At 44.3% G+C, this 26,765-nt stretch overlaps 1 protein-coding gene and 1 long non-coding RNA gene across 3 annotated transcripts in view; both read right to left on the reverse strand.

Moving 5' to 3' along the window:
• Positions 1–15,003, reverse strand: part of TTC7A (tetratricopeptide repeat domain 7A) — a 123,992-nt gene extending 108,989 nt beyond the window's left edge. Inside the window, exons 1-2 of one of the 2 annotated variants that reach the window (XM_059078299.2) lie at positions 14,525–15,003; positions 706–869 (exon numbers count right to left, since the gene is read on the reverse strand). In XM_059078299.2, coding sequence (XP_058934282.1) covers positions 706–869; positions 14,525–14,708 — 348 coding nt within the window. In that variant the 5' untranslated portion in view covers positions 14,709–15,003. Of the gene's footprint in view, positions 1–705; positions 870–14,524 lie in introns of those variants that run through there. The other variant, XM_067007645.1, reaches the window with a different exon arrangement.
• A 1,450-nt stretch (positions 15,004–16,453) lies between these two features.
• LOC131765003 (uncharacterized) overlaps positions 16,454–26,765 on the reverse strand; it is a 30,289-nt gene continuing 19,977 nt past the window's right edge. The window contains exon 4 of the long non-coding RNA XR_009337988.2: positions 16,454–16,882. This is a non-coding gene — a long non-coding RNA (uncharacterized lncRNA). The remainder of the gene's footprint in view (positions 16,883–26,765) is intronic.

The raw sequence follows: 26,765 nt of genomic DNA on the forward strand, positions 1-26,765 counted from the left end.
CGGGTGGGTGGACCATGCTTTGAGCAGTAAAGGTCTAAAGAAAGCTGTGACTACACTTCCCTCTATACTGCCCCTCAGTGCCTTGCATATAGTAGTTGCTCAATAAGTGCACGTGGACTCGAACTGGTTTGCCATGTTATGGAGTGCTTCCGTGGCTAGCCATCTCAGAATGTTTGCCTGTTTCCAACTAGATCATACCTTCACTGAGGTTTTATTTCCCTGAGATCCTCAAAGAAGCCAAAGGACCAGGCACAAACTAGGTCAACCAAACGCTGTGTGATAGAAATATATAACTTGGGCCACAAGTGCAAGCCACAAGTGTAATTTAGATTTTTCTAGTAAACATTTCTAGCCACATTAAAAGAGGTAAAAATAGGTAAAATTTATTTTAATAATACATTTTATCTAATATATTCTAAATATTATCAGTTGAATATGTAATCAATATAAAGAATTGATGCTCTTTTATATTCCGCGTTTTGTACTAAGTCTTTGAAATCCAGTGTGTGTTTCACACTCACAGCACAGCTCAGTTTGGACAAGCCATGTGGCTAGTGGCTACTGTACTGAACAGGGCAGGCCAACCCTTAAGGGACACTTGCTACTCAGGTGACCCAATGACCCCAGAAGGTCCTCACAGCAGAGATGAGGCAGGAGAGAGGAGAGATAGCTCCAGGCTGGGTGGGTGGGGGGTCTACAACTTACCGGCAGCCTCCCGTGATTAAGGATACTGCTCAGATAGTTTCTGGCTTCATTCATCTTCGGCTCACTCTTCTCCAGCAGAGGGATAGAGTCTTTTATCTTGGCGTGGTTCTCCTTCAAACACTGCTCCAGGAGGGCCTCAGCCAGGAGCAATTTCCCAAAGCAATCTGGAAAACAGGGCAGGGATCAGAGTGGATACGTGAGGACAGTAGTCCCCTGAACATGGCAGATGTGGAGACTGGTACACGCCCCTGTACCCACCCAACCACCCCCAACCCACCATTTGAATGGCTCGTATCTGAGAAAATAAAGACATAGTTTCTATGCACTTAAACAGCCTTCAAAGAAAAAACACACGTTCTATCATGGTCACAGCACAAACTGCCCCCTTGGGTTTATTTTCTGTAGTTCAGTGTTTGAGGAGGTGGAGTTCCCAGGACTTGGAACAAGCCCAGAGTTTCAGAATTTAAAATGAGGGACAGAGGTTGGTTCAAGATGGTGGAGTGGAAGGATGTGCGCTCACTCCCTCTTGCGAGAGCCCCAGAATCACAACTAACTGGTGAATAATCATTGACAGGAGAATGCTGGAACTCACCAAAAAAGATGCCCCACATCCAAGGACAGCAGAGAAGCCACAATGAGATGGTAGGAGGGGTGCAATCACAATAAAATCAAATCCCATGGTGGCTGGGTGGGTGACCCACAAACTGGAAAACACTTATACCACAGAAGTCCATCCATTGGAGTGAAGGTTCTGAGCCCACGTCAGGCTTCCCAACCTGGGGGTCCGGCAACGGGAGGAGGAATTCCCAGAGAATCAGACTTTGAAGCCTGGCAGGATTTGATTGTGGGACTTCGACAAGACTGGGGGAAGGGGAGACTCCACTTTTGGAGGGCACACACAAAGTAGTGTGCACATTGGGACCCAGGGGAAGGAGTGGTGTCCCTATAGGCGACTTAACCAGACCTACCTGCTAGTGTTGGAGGGACTCCTGCAGATGCAGGGGGTGGCTGTGGCTCACCATGGGGACAAGGACACTGGCAGCAGAAGTTTTGGGAAGTACTCCTTGGCATGAGCCCTCCCAGAGTCCGCCATTAGCCCCACCAAAGAGCAGGTAGGCTGCAGTGCTGGGTCCCCTCACGCCAAAAAACCAACAGAGAGGGAACCCAGCCACACCCATCAGCAGACAAGCAGATTAAAGTTTTACTGAGCTCTGCCCACCAGAGCAATACCCAGCTCTACCCACCACTCAGTCCCTCCCATCAGGAAGCTTGCACAAGGCTCTTAGATAGCCTCATCCACCAGAGGGCAGACAACAGAAGCAAGAAGAACTACAATCCTGCAGCCTGTGGAACGAAAACCACATTCACAGAAAGACAGACAAAATGAAAAGGCAGAGGACTTTGTACCAGATGAAGGAACAAGATAAAACCCCAGAAAAACAACTGAATGAAGTGGAGATAGGCAACCTTCCAGAAAAAGAGTTCAAAATAATGACAATGAAGATTATCCAGGAGCTTGGAAAAAGAATGGAGGCAAAGATTGAGAAGATGCAAGAAATATTTTAAAAAGACCTAGAAGAACTAAAGAACAAACACCTAGGAGAAATAAAAAATGAACAGAGATGGACAATACAATAACTGAAACGAAAAATACACTGGAAGGAATCAATAGCAGAGTAACTGAGGCAGAAGAACGGATAAGTGACCTGGAAGACAGAATGGCGGAATTCACTGCCATAGAACAGAATAAAGAAAAAATAATGAAAAGAAACGAAGACAGCCTAAGAGACCTCTGGGACAACATTAAACACAACACTATTTGCATTCTAGGGGTCCCAGAAGGAGAAGAGAGAGAGAAAGGACCTGAGAAAATATTTGAAGAGATTATAGTAGAAAACTTCCCTAAAATGGGAAAGGAAATAGCCACCCAAGTCCAGGAAGTGCAGAGAGCCCCAGGCAGGATAAACCCAAGGAGCAACATGCCGAGACACATAGTAATCAAATGACAAAAATTAAAGACAAAAAAAATTATTAAAAGTAACAAGGGAAAAATGACAAATAACATACAAGGGAACTCCCATAAGGTTAACAGGTGATTTCTCAGCAGAAACTCTACAAGCCAGAAAGGAGTGGCACGATATATCTAAAGTGATTAAAGGGAAAAACCTACAACCAAGATTACTCTACCCAGCAAGGATCTCAATCAGATTTGTTGGAGAAATCAAAAGCTTTACAGACAAGCAAAAGCTAAGAAAATTCAGCACCACCAAAAAAGCTCTACAGCAAATCCTAAAGGAACTTCTCTAAGTGTGAAATGCAAGAGAAGAAAAGGACCTACAAAAACAAACCCAAAACAATTAAGAAAATGGTAACAGGAACATACATATAGATAATTACCTTAAATGTGCATGGATTAAATGCTCCAACCAAAAGACACAGGGTTGCTGAATGGATACAAAAACAACACCCATATATATGCTGTCTACAAGAGATCCACTTCAGACCTAGGGGCACATACCGACTGAAAGTGAGGGGATGGAAAAAGATATTCCAGGCAAATGGAAATCAAAAGAAAGTTGGAGTAGCAATACTCATATCAGATAAAATAGACTTTAAAATAAAGAATGTTACAAGAGACAAGGAAGGACACTACATAATGATCAAGGGATCAATCCAAGAAGAAGATATAACAATTATAAATATATGTGCACCCAACACAGGAGCACCACAATACATAAGTCAAATGCTAACAGCTCTAAAAGAGGAAATCGACAGTAACACAATAATAGTGGGGGACTTTAACACCTCACTTACACCAATGATCTCATCCAGATAGAAAATTTATAAGGAAACACAAGCTTTAAATGACACAATAGAGCAGATAGATTTAATTGATATTTATAGGACATTCCATCCAAAAACAGCAGATTACACTTTCTTCTCAAGTGCACACAGAACATTCTCCAGGATAGATCACATCTTGGGTCACAAATCAAGCCTCAGTAAATTTAAGAAAATTGAAATCATATCAAGCATCTTTTCCGACCACCATGCTATGAGATTAGAAATCAATTGAGGGGAAAAAAACTTTAAAAAGACAAACACAGGGAGGCTAACCAATATGTTACTAAATAACTAAGAGATCACTGAAGAAATCAGAGGAAATAAAAAAATACCTAGAGACAAATAACTATGAGAACACAATGATCCAAAACCTATGGGATGCAGCAAAAGCAGCTATAAGTGGGAAGTTTATAGCAATACAATCTTACCTCAAGAAACAACCAACATCTCAAATAAACAATCTAACCTAACACCTAAAGGAACTAGAGAAAGATGAACAAACAAAACCCAAAGTTAGTAGAAGGAAAGAAATCATAAAGATCAGAGCAGAAATAAATGAAATAGAAATGAAGGAAACAATAGCAAAGATCAATAAAACTAAAAGCTGGTTCATTGAGAAGATAAACAAAATTGATAAACCATTAGCCAGACTCATCAAGAAAAAGAGGGAGAGGACTCAAATCAATAAAATTAGAAATGAAAAAGAAGAAGTTACAACACACAGCAGAAATACAAAGCATCCTAGGAGACTACTACAAGCAACTCTATGCCAATAAAATGGACAACCTGGAAGAAATGGACAAATTCTTAAAAAGGTATAACCTTCCAAGACTGAACCAGGCAGAAATAGAAAATATGAACAGACTAATCACAAGTCATGAAATTGAAACTGTGATTAAAAATCTTCCAACAAACAAAAGTCCAGGTCCAGATGGCTTCACAGGTTAATTCTATCAAACATTTAGAGAAGAGCTAACACCCATCCTTCTCAAACTCTTCCAAAAAATTGCAGAGGAAGGAACACTCCCAAACTCATTCTATGAGGCCACCATCACCCTGATACCAAAACCAGACAAAGATACTACCAAAAAAAAAAAAAATTACAGACCAATATCACTGATGCAAAAATCCTCAACAAAATACTAGCAAACAGAATCCAACACATTAAAAGGATCACACCCATAATCAAGTGGGATTTATCCCAAGAATGCAAGGATTCTTCTGTATATGCAAATCAATCAATGTGATACACCATATTAACAAACTGAAGAATAAAAACCATATGATCATCTCAGTAAATGCATTAAAAGCTTTTGACAAAATTCAACACCCATTTATGACAAAAACTTTCCAGTAAGTGGGCATAGAGGGAGCCTACCTCACATAATAACGACCATATACAACAAACCCACAGCAAACATCATTCTCAATGGTGAAAAACTGAAAGCATTTCCTCTAAGATCAGGAAAAAGACAAGATGTCCACTCTCGCCACTATTATTCAACATAGTTTTGGAAGTCTTAGCCACAGCAATCAGAGACAAAAAGGAAATAAAAGGAATACAAATTGGAAAAGAAGAAGTAAAACCGTCATTGTTTGGAGATGACATCATACTATACATAGAGAATCCTAAAGATGCCACCTGAAAACTACTAGAGCTAATCAACGAATTGGGTAAAATTGCAGGATACAAAATTAATGCATAGAAATCTCTTGCATTCCTATACCCTAACAACAAAAGATCAGAAAGAGAAATTAAGGAAACAATCCCATTCACCACTGCAACAAAAAGAATAAAATACCTAGGAATAAACCTACGTAGTGAGGTAAAAGATCTGTACTCAGAAAACTATAAGACACTGATGAAAAAAATCAAAGATGACACAGATAGAGGGATATATTGGATTGGAAGAATCAATATTGTGAAAATGACTATACTACTCAAAGCAATCTACAGATTCAATGCAATCCCTATCAAATTACCAGTGGCATTTTTTACAGAACTAGAACAAAAAATCTTAAAATCTGTATGGAGACATAAAAGACCCCGAATAGCCAAAGCAATATTGAGGGAAAAAAACAGAGCTGGAGGAATCAGACTCCCTGACTTCAGACTATACTACAAAGCTACAGTAATCAAGACAATATGGTACTGGCACTAAAACAGAAACATAGATCAATGGAACAGGATAGAAAGTCCAGAGATACATCCACACACTTATGGTCAACTAATCTATGACAAAGGAGGCAAGGATATACAACGGAGAAAAGACAGTCTCTTCAGTAAGTGGTGCTGGGAAAACTGGACAACTACATGTAAAAGAATGAAATTAGAACACTCCCTAACACCATACACAAAAATAAACACAAAATGGATTAAAGACCTAAACGTAAGACCGGACACTATAAATCTCTTAGAGGAAGATATAGGAAGAACACTCTTTGACATAAATCACAGCAAGGTATTTTTTGACCCATCTCCTAGAGTAATGGAAGTAAAAACAAAAATAAACAAATGGGACCTAATGAAACTTAAAAGGTTTTGCACAGCAAAGGAAACTATAAACAAGATGAAAAGACAACCCTCAGAATGGGAGAAAATATTTGCAAATGAATCAACGGACAAAGGATGAATCTCCAAAATATATAAACAGCTCATGCAGCTCAATATTAAAGAAACAAACAACCCAATCCAAAAATGGGCAGAAGACCTAAACAGACATCTCTCCAAAGAAGACACACAGATGGCCAAGAGACAGATGAAAAGCTGCTCAACATCACTAATTATTAGAGAAATGCAAATCATTTACAATTAGGTATCACCTCATACCAGTTAGAATGGGCAGCATGAGAAAATCTACAAACAACAAATGCTGGAGAGGGTGTGGAGAAAAGGGAACCCTCTTGCACTGTTGGTGGGAATGTAAATTGATACAGCCACTATGGAGAACAGTATGGAGGTTCCTTAAAAAACTAAAAATAGAATTACCATATGACCCAGCAATCCCACTACTGGGCATATACCCAGAAAAAACCATAATTCAAAAAGACACATGCACCCCAGTGTTCACTGCAGCACTGTTTACAATAGCCAGGTCACGGAAGCAATGTAAATGCCCATCGACAGACAAGTGGATAAAGAAGATGTGGTATGTATATACAATGGAATATTACTCAGCCATAAAAAGGAACGAAATTGGGTCATTTGTTGAGACGTGGATGGATCTAGAGACTGTCATACAGAGTGAAGTAAGTCAGAAAGAGAAAAACAGATATCATATATTAACGCATATATGTGGAATCTAGATAAATGGTACAGATGAACCAGTTTGCAGGGCAGAAATAGAGACACAGATGTAGAGAAACAAACGTATGGACACCAAGGGGAAAAAGCGGTGGGGGCGGGGGGTTGTGGTAGGATGAATTGGGAGATTGGGATTGACATGAATACACTAATATGTATAAAATGGATAACTAATAAGAACCTGCTGTATAAGAAATAAATAAAATTCAAAATAAAATAATGTTAAATTTTAAAAAAGGAAAAAAAAAATGAGGGACAAAGTCACACCCATGCTCCAAGGTGATAAGTTCTGACACAAGGAAGGAATTCCCTCCAAACAACTAAAGAGGAAAAATATACAAGGTGGCTTAATAACACATGTCAGGTGCTCCTATCTTCCATGTAGCAGCATTGGTTTTCTCTGTTATTAAGGTATTTTAGCATGACCCAGGGATAACCTAGCAACCAAGGAGAGTTAAGGCCGGAAGCAGATTTACTGGTGTAGCACGGCCATCCTTGGCACTTTCTGGAGTTCCCTCACATGTTAGCTCGTCCACAGACTTCACCCCTTGGCTAGTGATTTCATACTGCTTGGTTTAATTTGCTGTCTCCCAGCACTGAAAACTTCAATCCTGGAGCAACCGTATCCCTGCTACCTACGGCAGGGGCGACCTGAGTGGGGTGGGATCCAGGTGCTCAGGGTGCAGGGTTTGAGGTTGAGGGTGGTTTCAGGACCACCTTGGGTAGCTGTGCTTGGTGACTGGTTCCTGGCCTGTCCCCCTCGAACAGAGCAAGGACCACTTAATACAGGCACCCAATAAATAGCTGCTGAGTAATGGGATCCTTTCCACTCCCCCATGCGGAAGCCCTGAGGCTCAGGGAGTTCTGTGCCCATCCAAAATGCCTCCAGGGGGGCTTCCTTGGTGGCACGGTGGTTAAGAATTTGCCTACCAATGCAGGGGACATGGGTTCGAGCCCTGGTCTGGGAAGATCCCACATGCCGAGGAGCAACTAAGCCTGTGCACCACAACTACTGAGCCTGTGCTCTAGAGCCCACGAGCCACAACTACCAAGCCCGTGCACCACAGCTACTGAAGCCCGCGCGCCTAGAGCCCATGCTCCGCAACAAGAGAAGCCACCGCAATGGGAAGCCCGCGCACCACAAGGAAGAGTAGCCCCCACTCGCCACAACTAGAGAAAGCCTGTGCAGCAACAAAATGCAGCCAAAAATAAAATAAAATACATAAATTTATAAAAACCCAAAATGCCTCCAGGAACATGTGCTCTATCACACGTCCTCTAGTGCTCTTCTTGCTGCCAGGATGGCATTCTCAGACCTACTCAGAATGCCACTCACTCCTTACTCTCAGGACCACTGCAGTTTGCTCACAACTCAAAGCCAAAGGTGTAAACTTTCATGTCCCTGAAAAATTGTCTCTCTTCGTAAGGGAGATTCCCCACAGAGAGCATCCTGGAAGCCCAGATCCCACAAAACAGTCACAGGAGATGTTCCCTCTGAGGATGCCACAGCCTAGTAGCCCATCCTTTGCTACCTACCTCATGATTTCTAAAAGTAACATTAGGAGGAAATGGCCAAAAATGATGGTTCAAACTATCATCCATCACTAGTGGGACAGAAGTTGGTAGAACCTCTACAAAGGGCAAGTTGGTGACATATATCAAAATTATTACTTGCACATCCCCATTGACTCAGCAATCCCATGCCTACAGACGTCCTCGAACATGTGTAAAACGACCAACATATAAGGTCATTCCTGCAGCGTTGTTTATAATAGCAGAAAACCAGAGAAAACTTTACGTCCATCAACAGAAGGCTGATTAAACAAAGCATGATATATCCATTAAAAGGGACACCATGCCACCATATAAAGGAATGAGGAGGCTCTGTATGGGCTGTCATGACATGAACTTCAAGATAAACTGATTAGAAAGTAGGGCACACACAGTGGACCACTGTGTGTTTATGCATGAAAATATGTAAAAGGATAACACAAACATCTGCTAACTTTTCTACCTTACAGGGACGGCGGCAGAGATGGAGGGAGGCTTTTCACTCCTTACTTTTGGGTACCTTTGGGAGGTTGACCCATGTGACTATATTACCTAGTCAAAAATAAAATTTAAATCGACCCAAGAAGAGAAGGAATCTTCTACGTTTCCAAAGCTCAGCCAGGAAGGGGAGTGGGCTGCTTAGAAGTGGGTGCCTGCGCAGCATTCCTGAGCTGTGGTCCACTTGGCAATTGGCTGTCCCCTTCTAATCTGTTTTGCATCTGTAAAACCTGAGGTAGAGTTATGAACCTGCTCCTTCCCAGGGAACCTCATCCCTCCCCAGGCTCCGCCTGCCGGGCTGGTCCCGCCCCTCTACCGTCAGGTGCAGTGGTGCGCACAGCTCCCGTCCCGCGGTCTGCAGGTGCCAGTCTACAGCCCAGCCTTCCGGCCACCGGGTCCCGCCTCTGCCACCCAGTTGCCCAGCCCAGAACTCCCTAGGGTTCCTTTCCTTTCATGCCAAGAGAAACCAGCTTCCTTCTAGGCAAACCTCAATCTTGAAATACTCCCCAGGACCCACACCTCTCCTCAAAATGCCCTCTGAACACATGCTGCTCAAAGTGTGGCCCGTGGGCTGGGGTGGGTCTGTGCATGTTTGTGACCCAATCCCGGGGGATGAGTGCAGAAATTTAGAGTGTATGTTCAGAAACGCTGATAACCATGTGACAGAATAATTGTTGAATCAAATACTAAAAAATTGGTAGTGGGGGGAGCAGGTATCAGTTTATGTATTTTAAGAAAGTATCGGAACACAACAGATTGGGAATCTAAAAAAAAAAAAAAAAAAAACAGGACATAAAACTGAGCCTTCACCACAGACCGTTTGAGAAGCACTGCTCTAAACTTCAAAAGTGCCTTTTACTGAAAAAGGGGGGCTGGTATTTGCTGATGGCCCACCGAGTAGCAGGTACTTTATGATATAGTATCATTTAATCTGCACAGTCCTGAAAGGTAGAAATTATTCCCATTTTATAGATGACAATAAAGATGCAATGTTGTTATGGTCACAACCCACATAACATAACACAGCCAAAGAACAGTCCCTCTCGCCAATATCCCACGCAGAGCAGAGCTTCTGACAGTTTGGAAATGAAGAACAGTCTAAGAGCTGTAAACAGTAGGTTAAAAGCTAATCGTAATTCCGAGGGCAGGAATAAGAGTAGTTCTCACTGTCCCACACTTGTGAGTTTCAGACTGTTTTGTAGATTAACTCCCGATCCTTCTCCAGAGCCTTTTTGCCCTCCCTCTTCACATCCCACTCAGTCTCTCTGTTTTTCCGTTTAGCAGACACTCAAGTAGATATCGGGAATTTACTTTCTTTTCTTCCTTGTCCAACTCTCCTCTCCCTGCTCCACATTTCCCATCCCACTGTTCTCAACTGGTCAGTCTGTAGAACTGAAGGGTAGTTTGGAATGAAAAGTTCTAGGTTTTCAGTTGTTAAATTAAGAATCCAGGTGGATCGAGGCTTTCCTATCCTTCTCCAAAGGGAAAACAGATTGCTCTTCATCATTTTACTGTCCGAAACCTACTCCCTATCCTGGTTTGGGTAAAGTGTTCCAGCTTCTCCCTTGCTGGGGCATTAGGAAGGCCTTCCTCACGGACAGTGCAACAGACTCTGGGTGCCTGGCTCCTGATTCTGGCAGCCCAGCCCAGCTCTCTGCTCTTAGCAGAGGCCCAAAGGAAGTCCCCACTTAGTGGCACGCCCAGTCTCCCCACCTGGTTTAGGAGGCCTCTGGCAGCTAGCTTCCTCTCCACTCCCACCCCTCTCCAGGCCTCTCGCAGCGTGCCAGTTCACAGGGACCCACTTCAAGCATACCAGCCTCCCCCCCCATAACCCATTTTTGCAGGGCAGTACTCCCCATCCTTCCACCTGCCAATTCAGTCAGGAAAGGTGGTTCCAGCTGGCAGGCCAGATGCTCAGACCAGACCCTTCCCTACTGGGTCAAATGGGGACACGGTGGTCTCTGCAGCTGCTCACTTCACAGGACTGCAAAGGGCTGGGACCTCCCAACCGCGGCAAGAGGAGGAAGAGGGCAAAACTAGTGAGAGGCCACCTGCCTCAAACGTACTCTCGCTAACTTCAACTGAAAAAAATGCTCCGAACGATCTCCAGTTTTTTTTTTTAAATCACTAATTAAAAAAAAAAAAAGATAGGGGATGACTACAGATTAGGAGAGACTCCGGATGGATGGAGAGAGTAACAGATGTGATTAAAGCAATTATAGTAAAAGAATATTCGAATCGAGGTGGTGGGAGTACAGGTGTTTACTGCAAAATTCTTTCAACTTTTTGTATGCGTGAAATTTTCATAATAAAATGCTGGGGATAAAAGAAAGATTCAACCCATTAACCAAATGCAATGTGTGGCCTTATTTGGATCCTCATTCTAGCAAACAAACTGTAAAATCAAATAATTAGATGAGGGGGAGCTGTAATAAAAATATGGTAGTTTTATTTTTCAAAAGAGTTCTTGTTTAATAAATACATACTGAAATATTGCAACGTGGGGGAGAAATGGCCCAGGGTGTAGCTCAGACCAAACTATTCATGAGTTTGTGATCACTGACACTGGTTGATGGGTATATGGGATTCATTTTTCTCTCTACTCTTTTGATGTTTTGGAAATTTTTCTTAAAGTTTTTTGTTTTTGTTTTTTAAACCACTTGGATGGGGCTCTTTGTTTTTACATGAACAAAATCCATCACAGCTAGCCACCCTCTGGGGTTCCCCTGCTCTATCCTGACCAAATCTAAACCGGACGTGAGTTTGAAAGAAAATGTACAAACAGTAGTAACCACCTCCCCCCTGGGCAGGTGGTGGGGAGCAGCCTCCCCAGACAGGAAAAGGGGGTATGGGCCCCTTCTGAGGGAGCATCTCCTGATCCTTCACTCCCACCAGACCAGAAAGAGGTCCCCCCCCTTCAGTTGGGTCTTCCCCTCCTGCTCCCTGGAGTGAAACCCATGTTCTGGGGGCTATTCTTCGTTTCTTTGGGAAATTCCACAGATACAGCAGGGCCTCAGTCTGTAAAATAGGATTCAGCTGGGGTTCATCCTCCTCCCTCAGCACCTTCCTCAGCTCTCCCAAATTATGTAATTATGTTGAAGTTTCTGGTCATTGAGTCTAACAGACCAGGTGGGACTTTTAAGAATCTCCCTCCTGGGCTACAGGGGGCTCAGTGTCCACACAGCCTCAAAAAACGGGCCCTTAATCCCTCCAGTGATCCAGGAACCCAGTGGAGAGAGAACCAAAATAGCAGATAATCTAAAAAAATGCCCTAAGCATGGGCTTCGGGAGTCATTTGTTTTCCTTCCTTGCGTGTGTCTGTGTGTGCACGTGCGTGCAGGCATGTGTGTGTTCTGGGATAAATGTATCTGGAAATAACAATGGGAGAAAATCGCTCATAGGACCAAACCCCAAAATTGGCAGGAGAGACCCCACTGACCTTAGCCTCCCTCTTTGTGCTGGTCAGTTCCCACAGTGAAGCCAACCCAGGCTCCACACTCCTCCCTCTGTGACTAGTAGACCTGGTGTCAGGGACTCCGGTTTGGGTACAGTCTCTGCCACATACTCATTATATGACCTTTCTGGGCCTTGATGCCTAAAATGGGGACAATAATTCCTGCCCTCCCCACAGGGCTGTTTACAAAAAGAGTTTTTTTCAAATAGAAGAAGCACTTTATAACTATACCATACCATTTATAAACTATGCCATACCAGTGCTTCCCAATATTCCTTCATAGAATACGGTCAAAGTAAGTTTGAGAAATGTGGTGTTTATACTCTAACTTTGGCTTGAACATCATACGCAGGTGAGCATATTAAAGGCTCTGAGAAGTCCTGCAGTTAAAAAAGATCAGTTTAACAATATTGAATCTGTTAGGTCTAATGACTTAGCTTTTCTGGCTCCCCAAACCCTTTTATCCTAGAATACCAAGGAATTAATTACTCAACCTTCTTGAGACCTCTAAAGAACAGCTTAGGAAGTAAAGCCCTGGATAGACTCTAGGTGGCCCCGGTTACTGTCTTGGGCCCAGCATGCTTCTCTGTGGTGCTGCCTACCTCACCCAAATTCCCACACCTTGACCAGGCCCCAGTGCCCTCTGCATGGGTCATCTTCCATTCCACCCTCACCAGCCCCACCCCACCACATCACCCCACACAGGGGACAAAGGGGAACCTGAAATGTATCTGTCCTTCCCTGGAAGGCGGGGTCTCATCAGTTTCTCCCAAACATGCATCTTTAGCTCTGGCCACTACCCCTCACTGCCACACTCAGACCTACCTCAAAGCCTCAAACCGACTGTCCATCCCTGCCACCTAGCCCCCTCAATGTCCATCTATCCTTCCTCCTCATTGGGCAAACATACTCTGCCCTTCCCAACACCAGTCAGAGGCCAGTACCAGTTCTGCTGCTTCCTGAAAACTCCTCTTCCTCTGAGCACCATAATCTAACACAATTGCCCTCTGATCGCCCCTCTGCCTTCCCATCAATTTTGTCAACTCTTCAAGCTGGGATTTTGTGTTATACTTCTTGGAGAGGTAATGGTGCAAGTGGTTAAAAGGATGTACTCAGAAACCTGGGTTAAAATCCAGGTTCCACCACTTATTGGCTGGATAATCAAGTTATTTAAGTTCTCTGTGCCTCAGTTTCTTTATCTGTAAGTGGCAAACAAGAGTACCTGCTTCATGGGGTTGTTGGGAGAAACTGAGTTGATTACAGTGCTTAGTACACTGGCACACAGTGAGTGAGCGAGTTAGCTATTACTGTTACTATTATCGTTATAATTCTGTCTCCTCACAGAGCCTTCCACAGGCTGTGCAGTCTTTAAATCTCTTTATATCTGTATTTATTTACTCCCTGCCTCCTTCCACAAAGGCTCTAAAGTTGGCTGCGCACAAAGAGAGGGCTCAGGGAGGGCTCTCCAGGGTGAGCTGAAGGCACCAGGAACAGGTTTGAGGTTGGAGACTGGGACGGGGTGTTCCCCCACTGCCACATCAGGGTGCCTTCCCGCCCCAGCACAAGAGCCCAGCCCAGCCAAACCAGCCCTATTGCTAAAGCCACAGACTGGCAGGGCTAGATGCGTACCGAGCCAGAACTCAGAAGAAGAAACTGAGGCTTGCCAGGCCTCTTTCCCACTTCTCCACCACTCCACCCTGGCTCTCGTCAAGCCCCCAATCATACTGGCTGTGCACAGAGCTTCGCCGTCAATTTGACCTGGGGGAAAGAGGGGGAGGGCAAGGAGAGACCGGCACCTTCACCTTCACCTGACGCAGTTTAGGAACCGGAATGGGGGTTGGAGGAGCGGCGCAAGAGTCCGGCCTAATCCCCAATCTGATGCATGCCGAAACCACCATTTCACAGCAGTCCGAGCAGCCCACATGATCCGAAAGGGCAGAGAGCAAAAGCCGTTTCTCTCTTTTCCCCAAAGCACCCTGCATGTGAGTTTTCTCCTTGGGTAGAAGAACCTTTCTTACTACCCTGGTTGCTCCTAAGACCAGCACTGTAGGAAGGGTAATACCGAAAGCAGCCAGCGCCGGCCCCACGCTGTCGGGGCCCGCTTCCTGGAGGAGGCGCCTTCCACGCGCTCTGCGCTTGTGAACCGGCCCCTTCCTTCCCTCACTCACCGGTGTCCACAGAGGTGAGCACGGCGTTCGGGTTGGCTCGCCGGCCGCCCCCGCCGCCGGGCACGACTAGCGTCTGCATCTGCCGGACCAGCTCTGGCATGCGGTCCCAGTGGCCCTCGGCGCGGCAGCGCTCCAGCTCGCTCTCCATCTTCAGGTGGGAGCCGTACGCACCCTTCGCAGCCATCTTCGAGCGGGCGCTGTCATGGGAGGTGCGGCCGAGAAGTGGAGACCCGGCTGGGGGCGGCGTCCCGGCTGGGGCACACACGCGGGCGGGGTCGACCGGGACGCGAGCGGCGGCCGGGGCCCAGGTGGCAGCACGAGCCCGGGCGGCGGCCGGCGGGCAGCAGCCGCAGAACCCAGCGCACCGCCCGGCGTCTCCGGGCTGGGGCTCCGGCTGAGCGGCCCGGACGCGTCCAGGAGCAGCCTCTGCCTCTGTGCAGCAGCTCCAGGCGCCGCCACTGCCGCCGCCGCCGCAGCTGCTGCTACAGCCTCCGCCCCAGGCCTGGGCGCCGCCAGCTGCGGACCCGCCCCCGGCCGCGGCTCCACCCCCTCGGGGGCGTGGCGCGGCCTCCGCGAGCCGGGCGCGCGGGCCGCCAACGCGGCCACGGCAGTCCGGCGCGTGCTGGGCACTCGCGGCCGTACCGGCGCCAGCCCCGCGCCGCCCCCGCCGCTGCCACCGCCGACTCAGCGCTCACGTTAATGCTGCGCGGAGCCCCGGAGCTCGGGGGCGCCTCGCTGCCCACCCACTCCCCATCCCATCGGGGCTCTTGGCCTGGGAGACCCCCGCCCCGACGACCCGGCTTTATGTGGTGGCCCCGTCACCACCGCTGTCCGGCACGTCACAAATCCCGGGAGAGGCCGGCCGGCCGGTCACTCCCAACTCCTAGAGCGAGCCTCCCCGGAGATCCGCCGGCTGCCGCCCGGTCCCACCCTGCTGGGCCGCGCGAACCTTGCGCGCCACCCGCGGGGCTGTCGGGAGAACCCGCCGGTTCGGAGTCCAGCGACTCTCGGGCCGCCTCCACGGCGAGAGACTTGAACGTTGTTTTTTCAGAGCGGAGTTCCTCTTTCCAACCTGTCTCCCCCCACACCAACTGGTAGGCCTGTCCTCTGCGGAATCCTGTTGCTCTGGATTTCTTAAACTTTTTTAAGCTGTTTCTCCAACTTGGTATTTACATATTTCTTAATTCTGGTGTCTGAAGACTGTGATCAAAGCTGTACCGAGCTCTAGGACTTAGCCCGGTGCTGTGGGGACTAAGAAGTTCAAAGGATTACTGGGCCGCCTTGGGGGCAGAGGCGGACGACACCCTCTGCCTGACACTGGTTATGGTGGCCCCGCCTCCGGGCCACCCCAGCGTACAGTCCCGTGTGGGGATGGAGGCCATCACTCAAGAAATCACAGCGAGACCAAAGCGACAAAACAAAACTATTTAAGTGACATACTGCATGGCACAGACCGATGATTCCAGCAAGCTTTTAAGTGTCAGGAGACTCACTGCTTCCTGCTTCTAGACAACTGTAACCGTGGGAAGTTTTTGTCAAGTGGAGCTCAGGCTCCTGGGCCCTTTGCTTCTGCAGCCACAAGGGGTTATCTGTTGAAGGCAGCCTTCCTACCCACCCCTCGTCCCCCCTTGTCGCCCCCAACTCCCCCCTACCCCCCCCCCCCCGTGGATAGCCTTCTTCTCTAGGTTTCAAATGCTGCTCCATTCCTTGTTTGGGGGGCAAAATTCCTCACCTTGGCTGCTGCTCTGGGGTCTGTCCTGAGCTCTTAGAGACCAGGAGATAGATGAAGGAAAATGGGGACAGCTTTAGCAGTTTATTCAATTTACGCAAACTCCTCCTCCTCGTCACCTACTCCTGTCAACTGCTCTAGCCGGCTTTTTGTTACCCTTTGCCTGCCCTTGCTGGTCACCAGAACCATATTTCACTTGGAGAGAGATGTGCATGTCCTTTGGGTGAGGGTGGCCTGAGGACACCCTGCGATTTGCCCCAATCTGGCATTCCCCAGAGTCAGCCCTAGGGCAGGCAAAGAAAAGCAGAGCTGATATGAGGAATCTTGACAAAATAAGGAAAACTCCTCTCCTCCCTCTTTTCTCTCCAATCCTTTGCCAACCCCTCCCCCAGTTTGCTGGACTCCAGGGAACTAACTGAAGGGGTACTGCTGCCTGTTTCTTCCGCGGGTGCATCAATATTTGCGTGGGCATGGGGCATGGGAGGGAGGAACACGGCATCATGGTGAAAGCTTATGACAAACTGCCCCTCAGCACCACAGAACACATGCTGGACCCCTTCACAGCTCTTTTCCAGCAGAGACAGGACCCCAGCCCATCAGTGACCAACATCTTTCAGGGGAGTAAGAGGCTGTAGGAACAAGAACAAAGAACAACCATGATCCAATCAGTAATATTTGCCAAAATCAATGACAAATAGAAAGTGTGGTGGTTGTTTTTATGTTTTAATAATCTGGGATTTCTCAGATGAGAGTTTAGGACACATTCTGATAAAGACCACTGTCTTTTGCCAGCTCAAAAATGCTACTGAGGGCTTTCCTGGTGGTGCAATGGTTGAGAATCCGCCTGCCAATGCAGGAGACACGGGTTCGTGCCCTGGTTCGGGAGGATCCCACATGCTGCAGAGCGGCTGAGCCCATGAGCCATGGCCGCTGGGCCTGCGCGTCCGGAGCCTGTGCCCCGCAACGGGAGAGGCCACAACAGTGAGAGGCCCGCATACCAAAAAAAAAAAAAATGCTACCGAAATAACTTGCTGATCAGGTGAAGCTGAGTTCATTGCTTACCAGAGTGAGGGAGAGCACTGCCTTGACAATCTTTGTAGCATCTCAGAGAAAGGAAGGAAGTTCGCAGGAGGTAAATCGACTTTATGAGAAATGTGTATTTTCAGGGAGCAACAAAGATGGTACAGCACGAGGGACCATCTGGTTTAAAGGAGACTCTAAAGCCAAGCCAATAGGAGACTTTGTTTAGCTGCTGCCCCTCAACAAAGTGGGAAGCTCTTGCCATTGGATCATAAGAGAGGCTAAGCTATTAGTCTTTATTCTCATGAAGTTAAGGGCTTAGTGAGATCTCTGATTTACTTATAGGTTGAAAGGCTTATGATGTTTAGTTAGGCCCAGAGTTAGGAGGGTATTGAACACCTCATTTGAACTCACAAAAAACAAGTTCATGTTTGTTCTCAGAGAAAAGGTTTGGTTACCAGAGACTTGGGCAAGTCAAATAATGGTATGGGAGTTTCAGAAAACTTGGGAACACACAGCCTGCATTGGCCAGTGAGACCCAGGAATCCTCATAATTGTCTCTTAGTTGGCCGGGTACCTTTTGCACAGCTGGTTGTCTGGATTAAGAGATTTGCCTCCAGGGAATAAATCTTGTCTTAGGTCGTGCACTTTCCTTTGACAACTTGTTAACTTCTCTCTCGAAACCATATGCCCTCCCTGAGCTAAAAGAGGAAGCAGAGAGATGAATCAGCCTTAGAGCTTGCCTCATCTTTGGAACAAGAAAGATTATCCACATATTGGCTAAGAATAGGGTCACAGGGCAATTTAAAGCTCTGGAGGTCCTGGTTGAGGACTTGTGAAAAGTAGGAGGGCATCTCAGAAACTGAGGCATACCAGTCCAAGTATGTTGTTGATTTTCCTTGGAGAAGACAGGTATTAACTTTTGATTTAAAGAGACACCAAAGAAAGCACAACGGAGTTCTACAATTTTACAACACGTGGTCAGTCTCCTTAGGCCTTGAGGATAAAACAGTTTGAGTTTGGTTCTAAAGGGAAGTGGAGAATGACTTATTTATGGCCCCAGGGACCTAAGTGAATCTATACTCCTGCCACTGGGCTTTTGACTGGGAGGATAGGAGTATAACAAGGACTAGGATGAGGTATGAAGACTCCTTTCTCTTTACGGCTTTTGATTTTAGTTTTATTCCTTCCTTAGTGCCTTGTTTTAAAGGTTATTGTGCGAGCTTGGGTAGAAGTTTAGGTGGGTCAGTCTGAACCTTGATGGGTTTAGTTCTAGTAGAATGTCCGTGGAATTGTTTGCCCACAAGAGAGCTTCAATCTATGTTTGATTTACACACAAAAGTACTGGCAAATAAATATCCAAATTAGCCAGGACCTCATTATGAACAGGGAGGTCCTCAGGGACTGGAGGGAAGAGGCCATCATCAGGAGAGCATTTAATGTGGCAATTCCATTCACACAATAAATCCCTTGCTATTAAGTTAATGAGTATAGTGTCACAAAGGAGAAAAGAACATTCCTTGGTTAAAAGTACAGGGCTGATGGTTAAGTGCCGGGGGCCTAGGGAAGGTGTGGTTTTAGATATTTAGGATTATTAGATAGATTAAAAAAAAGTAGTTTGTTGACTCCAAGGAAAGGGTTGTACAGAGGGTCCCTGACTTACGATGGTTTGATTTCTTCGAACTTTAAGATGGTAGGAAAGTCATACCAGTTTGGTGGAAACCACCCTTCGAATTTTGAATTTTGGTCATTTTCCCCAGGCTAGCAAAGTGCGGTAAGATCCTCTCTCATGATGCTGGGCAGGGCAGGGCAGCAAGCGGCAGCGTCCAGTCAGCCACGTGATCACAAGGGGAAACAACCAAATACACTTATAACCATTCTGTACCCACACAACCATTCTGTTTTTCACTTTCAGTACAGTAGTCAATAAATTACAAGAGATATTCAATACTTTATTATAAAATAGGCTTTGTGTTAGATGATTTTGCCCAATCGCAGGCTAATTAATGTAAGTTCTGAGCATATTTAAGGGTGGCAAGACTAAGCTATGGGGGCTTCCCTGGTGGCGCAGTGGTTGGGAGTCCGCCTGCCGATGCAGGGGACACGGGTTCGTGCCCCGGTCCGGGAAGATCCCACATGCCGCGGAGCGGCTGGGCCCGTGAGCCACGGCCACTGAGCCTGCGCGTCCGGAGCCTGTGCTCCGCAACGGGAGAGGCCACAACAGTGAGAGGCCCGCGTACCGCAGGAAAAAAAAATAAAAATAAAAAGACTAAGCTATGATGGTAAGTTAGGTTTACTAAATGCATTTTTGACTTAGGATATTTTCAACTTATGATGGGTTTATCGAGATGTAAGCCCATTATAAGTTGAGAAAGATCTGTATAATAGTGCTCAGGTTTAAGATTGATATTATTGTGACCATATCAATCAAAATTGTAAGATTGTCTTTTAATTTTTATAGAAATGTTTCCTTGTGGGTTTGCAGGTACAATGGGCAATTGAACATCTTCATTGATAACTTCTTTCTTTCTTTTCCCTTTAGTTTCTTAGTTCTAGAGTTCTTTTTTTTTTTTTTTTGCAGTACGCGGGCCTGTCACTGTTGTGGTCTCTCCCGTTGCGGAGCACAGGCTCCGGACGCGCAGGCTCAGCGGCCATGGCTCACGGGCCCAGCCGCTCCGCGGCATGTGGGATGTGGGATCTTCCCAGAGCAGGGCACGAACCCGTGTCCCCTGCATCGGCAGGCAGATTCTCAACCACTGCGCCACCAGGGAAGCCCTAGAGTTCTTTTAAAATAGAGCTCTTTCAAGGTTTTGGAGGTCTGGCCATGGGCCTATTTCCCACCCTACTTTTTGCTTGCATATTAAATCCTCTATTTCTGCTTTGAGGCCATTCACAAAAAGATAAGAGGGAGAGCCAGGGTCACATCTGCTTCAAGATTTACTACTGAATGCTGTCTCAACGTATTAAAGAACCTATCCCTAAAGTCTCCATCAGGCTTCTCTTTTTTTGGCTTGAAGAACTGAATCAGAACACTAATTTCACAGGAAAGGCAGAGGATAGCCTCCAAAAGTCCTTGACCGACATCTGCAGTGTTTCTAAGTCCCTTCAGCTTCCTATACAATTCAAGGTCTTTTAAGTCATCATTGGAAGGTCTTCCCATTCTGACTTTTTCATCGAACTTTTTGCAACATATGCACTATTGGTTTATATCTGGTCACTCTGGATTACATGTCCCTCAAACTATTCTAAATTCCTCTGCAATGTTCTATCTTATCTAGGCCTTGGAGAGTCTTAGGCAATGGCTTTCAGCTGAGAATGGAACCAGAGCTTAAAATTCACCATAAGAGTTTTTCTCTGTGCTGAAGGAGGTTTCCCTTAAAGAGGTTAAGTGAGGTTTGGGGTACCTGGCCGGCTAGGAGGGAAGGAGAGGGGGTCAGAGGGAGAGATGGGGCAGCAGTAGATGGAAGAATGGAGGATAGAGGAAGAGGAATAGTATGTTTGAGTTGTGATTTGTGGGAGATCTAAAAGACAGATAGTTTTAAGTTGTTCATATTTTTCTTTTGCTTTGGCCAAGGAATCTGTTAAGGGGGCAATTTTGGAATCCAATTTCTTTTGGATGCTTCCTCATGCTAATAAAAAAATGAAGACCATTGGATGTTTGGAATTATGTTCCCTTTTCCTTCAAAGGCACTTCTCAAGTGAATGACTTTGTATCAAAAGTTCTTATAGTGGCCACTGTAATTCTGAATTATCCTTGGTGAAATGATGCTATTTAGAAAGATAAGTGCACAAATTTGGGCCATAGCATCAGTACAGGTAAGAAGCAGAGTTGGGTCCAAGGAAGGCATGGACTGAGGTTTATACTAAGACTGGGAATGTCAGTGGAGAGTTGCTTGTGTATCCTGTGGCTTGGGGACCCCCAACCTCACAGCTAGACCTTACCCAATGGCAACTCTGTTGAACTTACAGTTCTCAGCAGATGATGGGTGTGGAGAGATCTCTGCTGATCCAAACTCTCACAGACAAAACTAGTCTGAGGAAAGTTCTCATGAGGTGTTGATCAGTGGCCTGAGACAAAGTTTTTCCCTGGGCTGGCTTAGGGACGGACTTATTGGGACCCACACCTGTCCTCTTCACCATAAACTTTATTCTAATATATGCACAACAATAAATGACCAAGACGGACATAGACAAATAGTTTCCTGGTTACTGATAAGGTGGATATGCACCAAGGAGAAAAGATTTTCAAATATGGTCAGGTAATCAAAGGATTCCTGAAAAGGGTTCCTTATTGCAAGGAGACAAAATAGATTCAGTATTTGAGGAGCTCAATAAAAAGGAGATTTAAAACAAGAAGAAATTGGAACTTGGGCCCAGGACAAGCCTTACATCCCTCACTAGTGAAGCCTGAAAGACCCCTGAGGGGATCAAGGGCCTCAGAAGGGGACACTGTTTCTGAACCAGGGGTCTTACGCTGCAGTGGTGAAGGGGGTCTCCATTGGATCTTGATGGGCCTCAATAATTGAATGGTGGCTCCCTGAAAGTACCCTCAAAACAACTTTGTGATCATGTAAAGCTGAGTTCTCATCGCAGGAAGGGAGAACTCTAACTACGCTGCAGAGCCAGAGTACCATCTAAAATGGGGAGGCAAAGTCAGGATATTTATGAAGTGTTGGGGTCTATTTGAAGCTAGCTCTTCCAGTGAGGGGGCTTGATTAGGGACTGGACAAGAATCATGATACAATAGTTGAGGATTATTAGGGCAAGGGGAGGGTTTTGAGGCAAGGATTTCAGAGTCTGAGAGAGTGGTTAGATGCAAAATATTGAAAAGTCGCAAAGTTCATTTAAATGTTTTTCTTCTTGAAATTTCTGCAAAAAAATGATAGTTACAACTTTTATTATCCTGGGCAAGAGTTGCCTGCAATAGAAAAGCCATGTCAGTGTCAACAGTAAGCTGTCAGGATGTTTGGTTCTTCCTATGCACTGACTCAAAGTTGTATTATATATGATTATTCCAACATCCCCTTGGCCCCATCAAATCACTCCTATTTATACTGGTTATCACAGTGGCCATGAGTCGTTAGGCCATCCAGAGGGAGAGAGAGCCTGATGAAGAGATGTTCTCCCACCTCTTCAGATGTTCTCTCCAGCCTCTTCTTTCACACTATTGTATTTGCAATTTGGGGTTCCCAACAGGAACCCTAAAAGTACTAACTTTGAATATGAATTAAACCTTTAGTTCACGGTCAACAGTCCCTTCAGCCACCCAGGCCATCAGGGTATGTGATGTACAGCCGAATGACAACGGCCTTCCCAGTCTTCTGTAGTCATAGCCCAAATCCTTAAATACAGAAACCAGCTTTTACTTATTACCATGATTATTGGCTCATAGCATTTCTGGCCCATGATGTAACTCATGTCTTAATTATCAGTGCTGTGGACTGGCTAGCCCAACCAGCCCTCCTAGAATGTTGACATGAATTCTGCCAGGGGCGGGCTTGTATGGTCAGTCTTTCCCTTTGACAGCTGCCAGAAAAGCTGGGGGTGATCACTAGATAAGGAAAAAGGCCGTACAAAGGCAAGTTTCAAAACCATGAATTCTTTGTGCTTGTGTGTAATTAGTAATTACTTGTTATGTTTTTAAATTTTATTTTATTTGTTCCTTCCAGTTTTATTGAGATATAAGTGACGTACAGCTCTGTATAAGTTAAAGTGTACAGCATGATTTGACTTACATACAGCAAAATTTAATGAACATCCATCATCTCACAGAGATAGAAAATAAAATAAAAAGAAAAAAAATACTTTTTTCCTCATGAGAGCTCTTAGGATTTACTCTCTTAACAACTTTCATATATAGCATACAGCAGTGTTAATTATATTTATCATATTATACATTACGTCCCTAGTACTTATTTCATATATAGCATACAGCAGTGTTAATTATATTTATCATATTATACATTATGTCCCTAGTACTTATTAATCTTATAACTGGAAACTTGTACTTTTTGACTACCTTTATCCAATTCCCCTCCCCCCGGTTATGTTAATTTTAGAATCCTAGAACATTAAAAGTTTTCCTAGGCCTGGGAGATGAGAGCTTTGGAGTATCTCCTATCTCCACCCACCCACTTCATGAATGAGATACTAGCACCGCCCTCCATGCACGAAACTCCCTCCCATCAGCCTGTCTGTTCTGTTCCCTGGGCTCCCAGGTGACCCCTGCTTCTCTTTGGTGGCTTTTGTGGCATCTTGCAGGACTGTTGCAGTGGTACCCTCCCAAGAATGGGGGTCCATCCTTCCTCCTAGCCTTGGTCAGTACTGGTTCCCTGCCCAGTTACTGCCATCCTGGGAAGAGAAGCCAGCCTCACCCACCAGCACCCAGAGCCTTTTCAGCTCACCTTAGCTGGTCTGATTTTAAGCCCCACCACTCCTAAGGCCAACCTGAGTGTCTGCCCTTCGGTGATTATAGCACTTTTAGGCCTTAAACAATAGCTTTGCTCTATCTGCTTTTCAAATCTTTCTTTTCTATCTGTTTAAAAACATTTCTTATTGTGAAAAATAACACAAAGGAAAGTACATAAAACATAATTATTATAAAGCACCTTTTTTAAAAATTGAAGTATAGTTGATTTACAATATTATGTTAGTTTCAGGTATACTACATAGTGATTCAATATTTTTATAATTATGCTCTATTTAAAGTTATAATAAAATGTTGACTATATTCCGTGTGCTAGACTAAAGCAAACTCTTGTTTACCACCAACTAGAATCAAGAAATAGAGTTTTACCAGCTTGCTAGAAGTCTCCCTTTATATCCCTTCCCAAACACAACCCCAGCCCTCGTAAAGGTAACTGCTAGCTTTTATGGTAATTACTCCATTGCTTTCTGATATCCTTTATTAGATTTAGGAAGTTCCTTCTATTCCTAGTTAAAAGAATTTCTAAAAAAATTATGATTGAAGTTGATTTTTACAAATCCTTTTTTTTACATTTTTTGAGAGAGTCATAATTTTTCTCCTTTAAATTTATTAATATGGTGAAATATTTTGATTTGCAAATGTTAAACCATCCTTTCTTTTCTAGAATAAGATCAATCTAGTTGTATTAGCTTCCTATTGCTTCTTTAACAAATTACCAAACACATAGTGGCTTAAAACTAGCACATTTGTTATCTTACAATTCTTGAGGTCAGAAGGCCAGAGTGGGTCTTAGGGGCTAAATCAAGATGTTGGCTTAGAGCTGCACTTCTGGAGGTTCAAGGAGAGAACATGTTTCCTTATCTTTAGCAGCTTCTAGAGGCCAGCTGCATTCCATGGCTGGTGACCCCTTCCTCCATCTTCAAAGCTCATCACTCCAATCTGTGCTTCCATGGTCACATCTTCTCTCAGACTCTGATCCTCCTGCCTTCCTCTTATAAGGACTCCTGTGATTACATTAGGCCCACAGGGATACTATAAGATAATCTGCCCAGCTCATGGCCCTTAATTTAATCACATCTACAAAGTCCTTTTTGCCATGTAAGATGATATGCACAGGTTTTGAGGATAAGGATGTGAACATTTTGGGGCCATTCTGTCTCTGACATTGGTTGTATTTTCCTTTTTATATATAGTTTGATTTGATTTTCTAATACTATATTTTGGTTAAGATTTTTGTATCCATGTTCCTGAGTGAGATTTGGCTAAATTTTCTCTTATGGAACAATCTTCATTGGCTTTGGTATCAAAGTTATACTAGCCTTATAAATGAATTGGAGGGTATGCCATTTTCTTGTATTCTCCAAAGAGTCTGTATATGGTAACCATTATTTTTCCCTTAGCTAATTATGGGGAGGTTTATAAATACGGATTCAATTTATTTAAAAATTATAGGACTTCAAATTTCTGTTACTTCTTTGATCAATATTTAATAAGTTGTATTTTTCTAGGGAATATATTCATTTCATCTAGTTTTTCACATTTTAGACATAAAGTTATTCATAAAAATCATCTTATCTTTTTCATGTTTATAGAATTTATAGTGATATCTGCTTTTCATTCCTGGCATTGATTATTTGTGTTTTTCTTTTTTTATTTTTCTTGATAATTTGCAAGGATTTATAAATTTTATTGGTCTTTTCAAAGAACTAACTTTTGATTTTGTTGATCCTCTCTATGGCATGTTATTTTCCATTTCACCGATTTTTGCTGTTATCCTTATTATTTCATTTATTTTACTGTATTTGGGTTTCTTTTGTACTTCTGTAAGAGTCAGGATTGGCTAAGTTAGGCCGCAGTAACAAACAATCCCCCCCAGCTCTCAGGGCTTTCAACAACATAGTTTATTTCTCACTCATGCTGCCTGTTCCATCCAGGTTAGCTGGGTTCTTTTCCACATTGTCTTCACTTTGTGGCTCAAGCTGGCAGAACAGCCACTGTCTAAAGCATTGACAATCATTATGGCAGAGGGAAGAGACAGCATGGTGAACCGTATGTAAAAATTCTGCCTAGATGTGACATGTAACACTTCTGTACACATTCCATTGACTGGAGCAGGAAATACAGCTAAACCTGATGCCCGTGCCCAGAGGGAGTGAATCTTTGTGAATAATAATATAGTATCACATGTCTTATTTTCTAACTTTTTGAAGTAGAATCTTAGCCCATTAATTTTTAACCTTTCTTATTTTCTAATATATGCATTTAAGACTATAAATTTCCCCTTATCAGCTGTATCCCACAAATATTTATACATAGAAATTTTGTTAACATTCAGTTCAAAATATTTTCTAATTTCCTTTGTGATACCTTACTTGAGCTATGTGTTATTAAGAAGTATTTCTTAATTTTCAAGTAAATATGGAGTTAAAAATTTTTTTTTTCTAGTGTAATTGCATTGTGTCAGAGAATATGATTTGTATACTGTCAAATCTCATACTTTTTTTAGACCTCACTTTCAACAATGTGATCTTGGGAAGAGGACTTTGAGCCTCAGATGAGATCCTAGCCCTGGCCAACATTTTGATTTCAGCCTTGTGATACTTTGAGCAGAGAACCTAGTTGATCCTGGACTTCTCCCTGAACTGTGAGATAATAAGTGGGTGTTGTTTTAAGCTGCTAAGTTTGTAGTAATTTGTTATACAGAAATAGAAAATTAATAGAGTGTTTCTGCTAGTCAATAAATCAATCAGTTTTTGTTTGTCTAAAAATGTCTTCTCAGACTTCCCTGGTGGTCCAGTGGTTAAGACTCTGCACTTCCATAGGTTCAATCCCTGGTCAGGGAACTAAGATCCCACATGCCACATGGTGTAGCCAAAAAAAAAAAAAAAAAAAAAAAAGTCTTCTCATCTTTATTCTCTTTTTTTAAAAAAACTTTTTCATGTTTATTCTGGAAAGATAGTTTATCTGGATATAGAATTTTGGACTAGCAATTTTCTTTTAGCACTTAGACAATATTACACTGTTCTCTGGCTTCCATTGTTGCTGTTGAGAAGTCAGCTGTCTGT

This window comes from Kogia breviceps, chromosome 11 (assembly GCF_026419965.1).
Source record: "Kogia breviceps isolate mKogBre1 chromosome 11, mKogBre1 haplotype 1, whole genome shotgun sequence".
Classification (NCBI taxonomy): Eukaryota; Metazoa; Chordata; class Mammalia; order Artiodactyla; family Physeteridae; genus Kogia; species Kogia breviceps.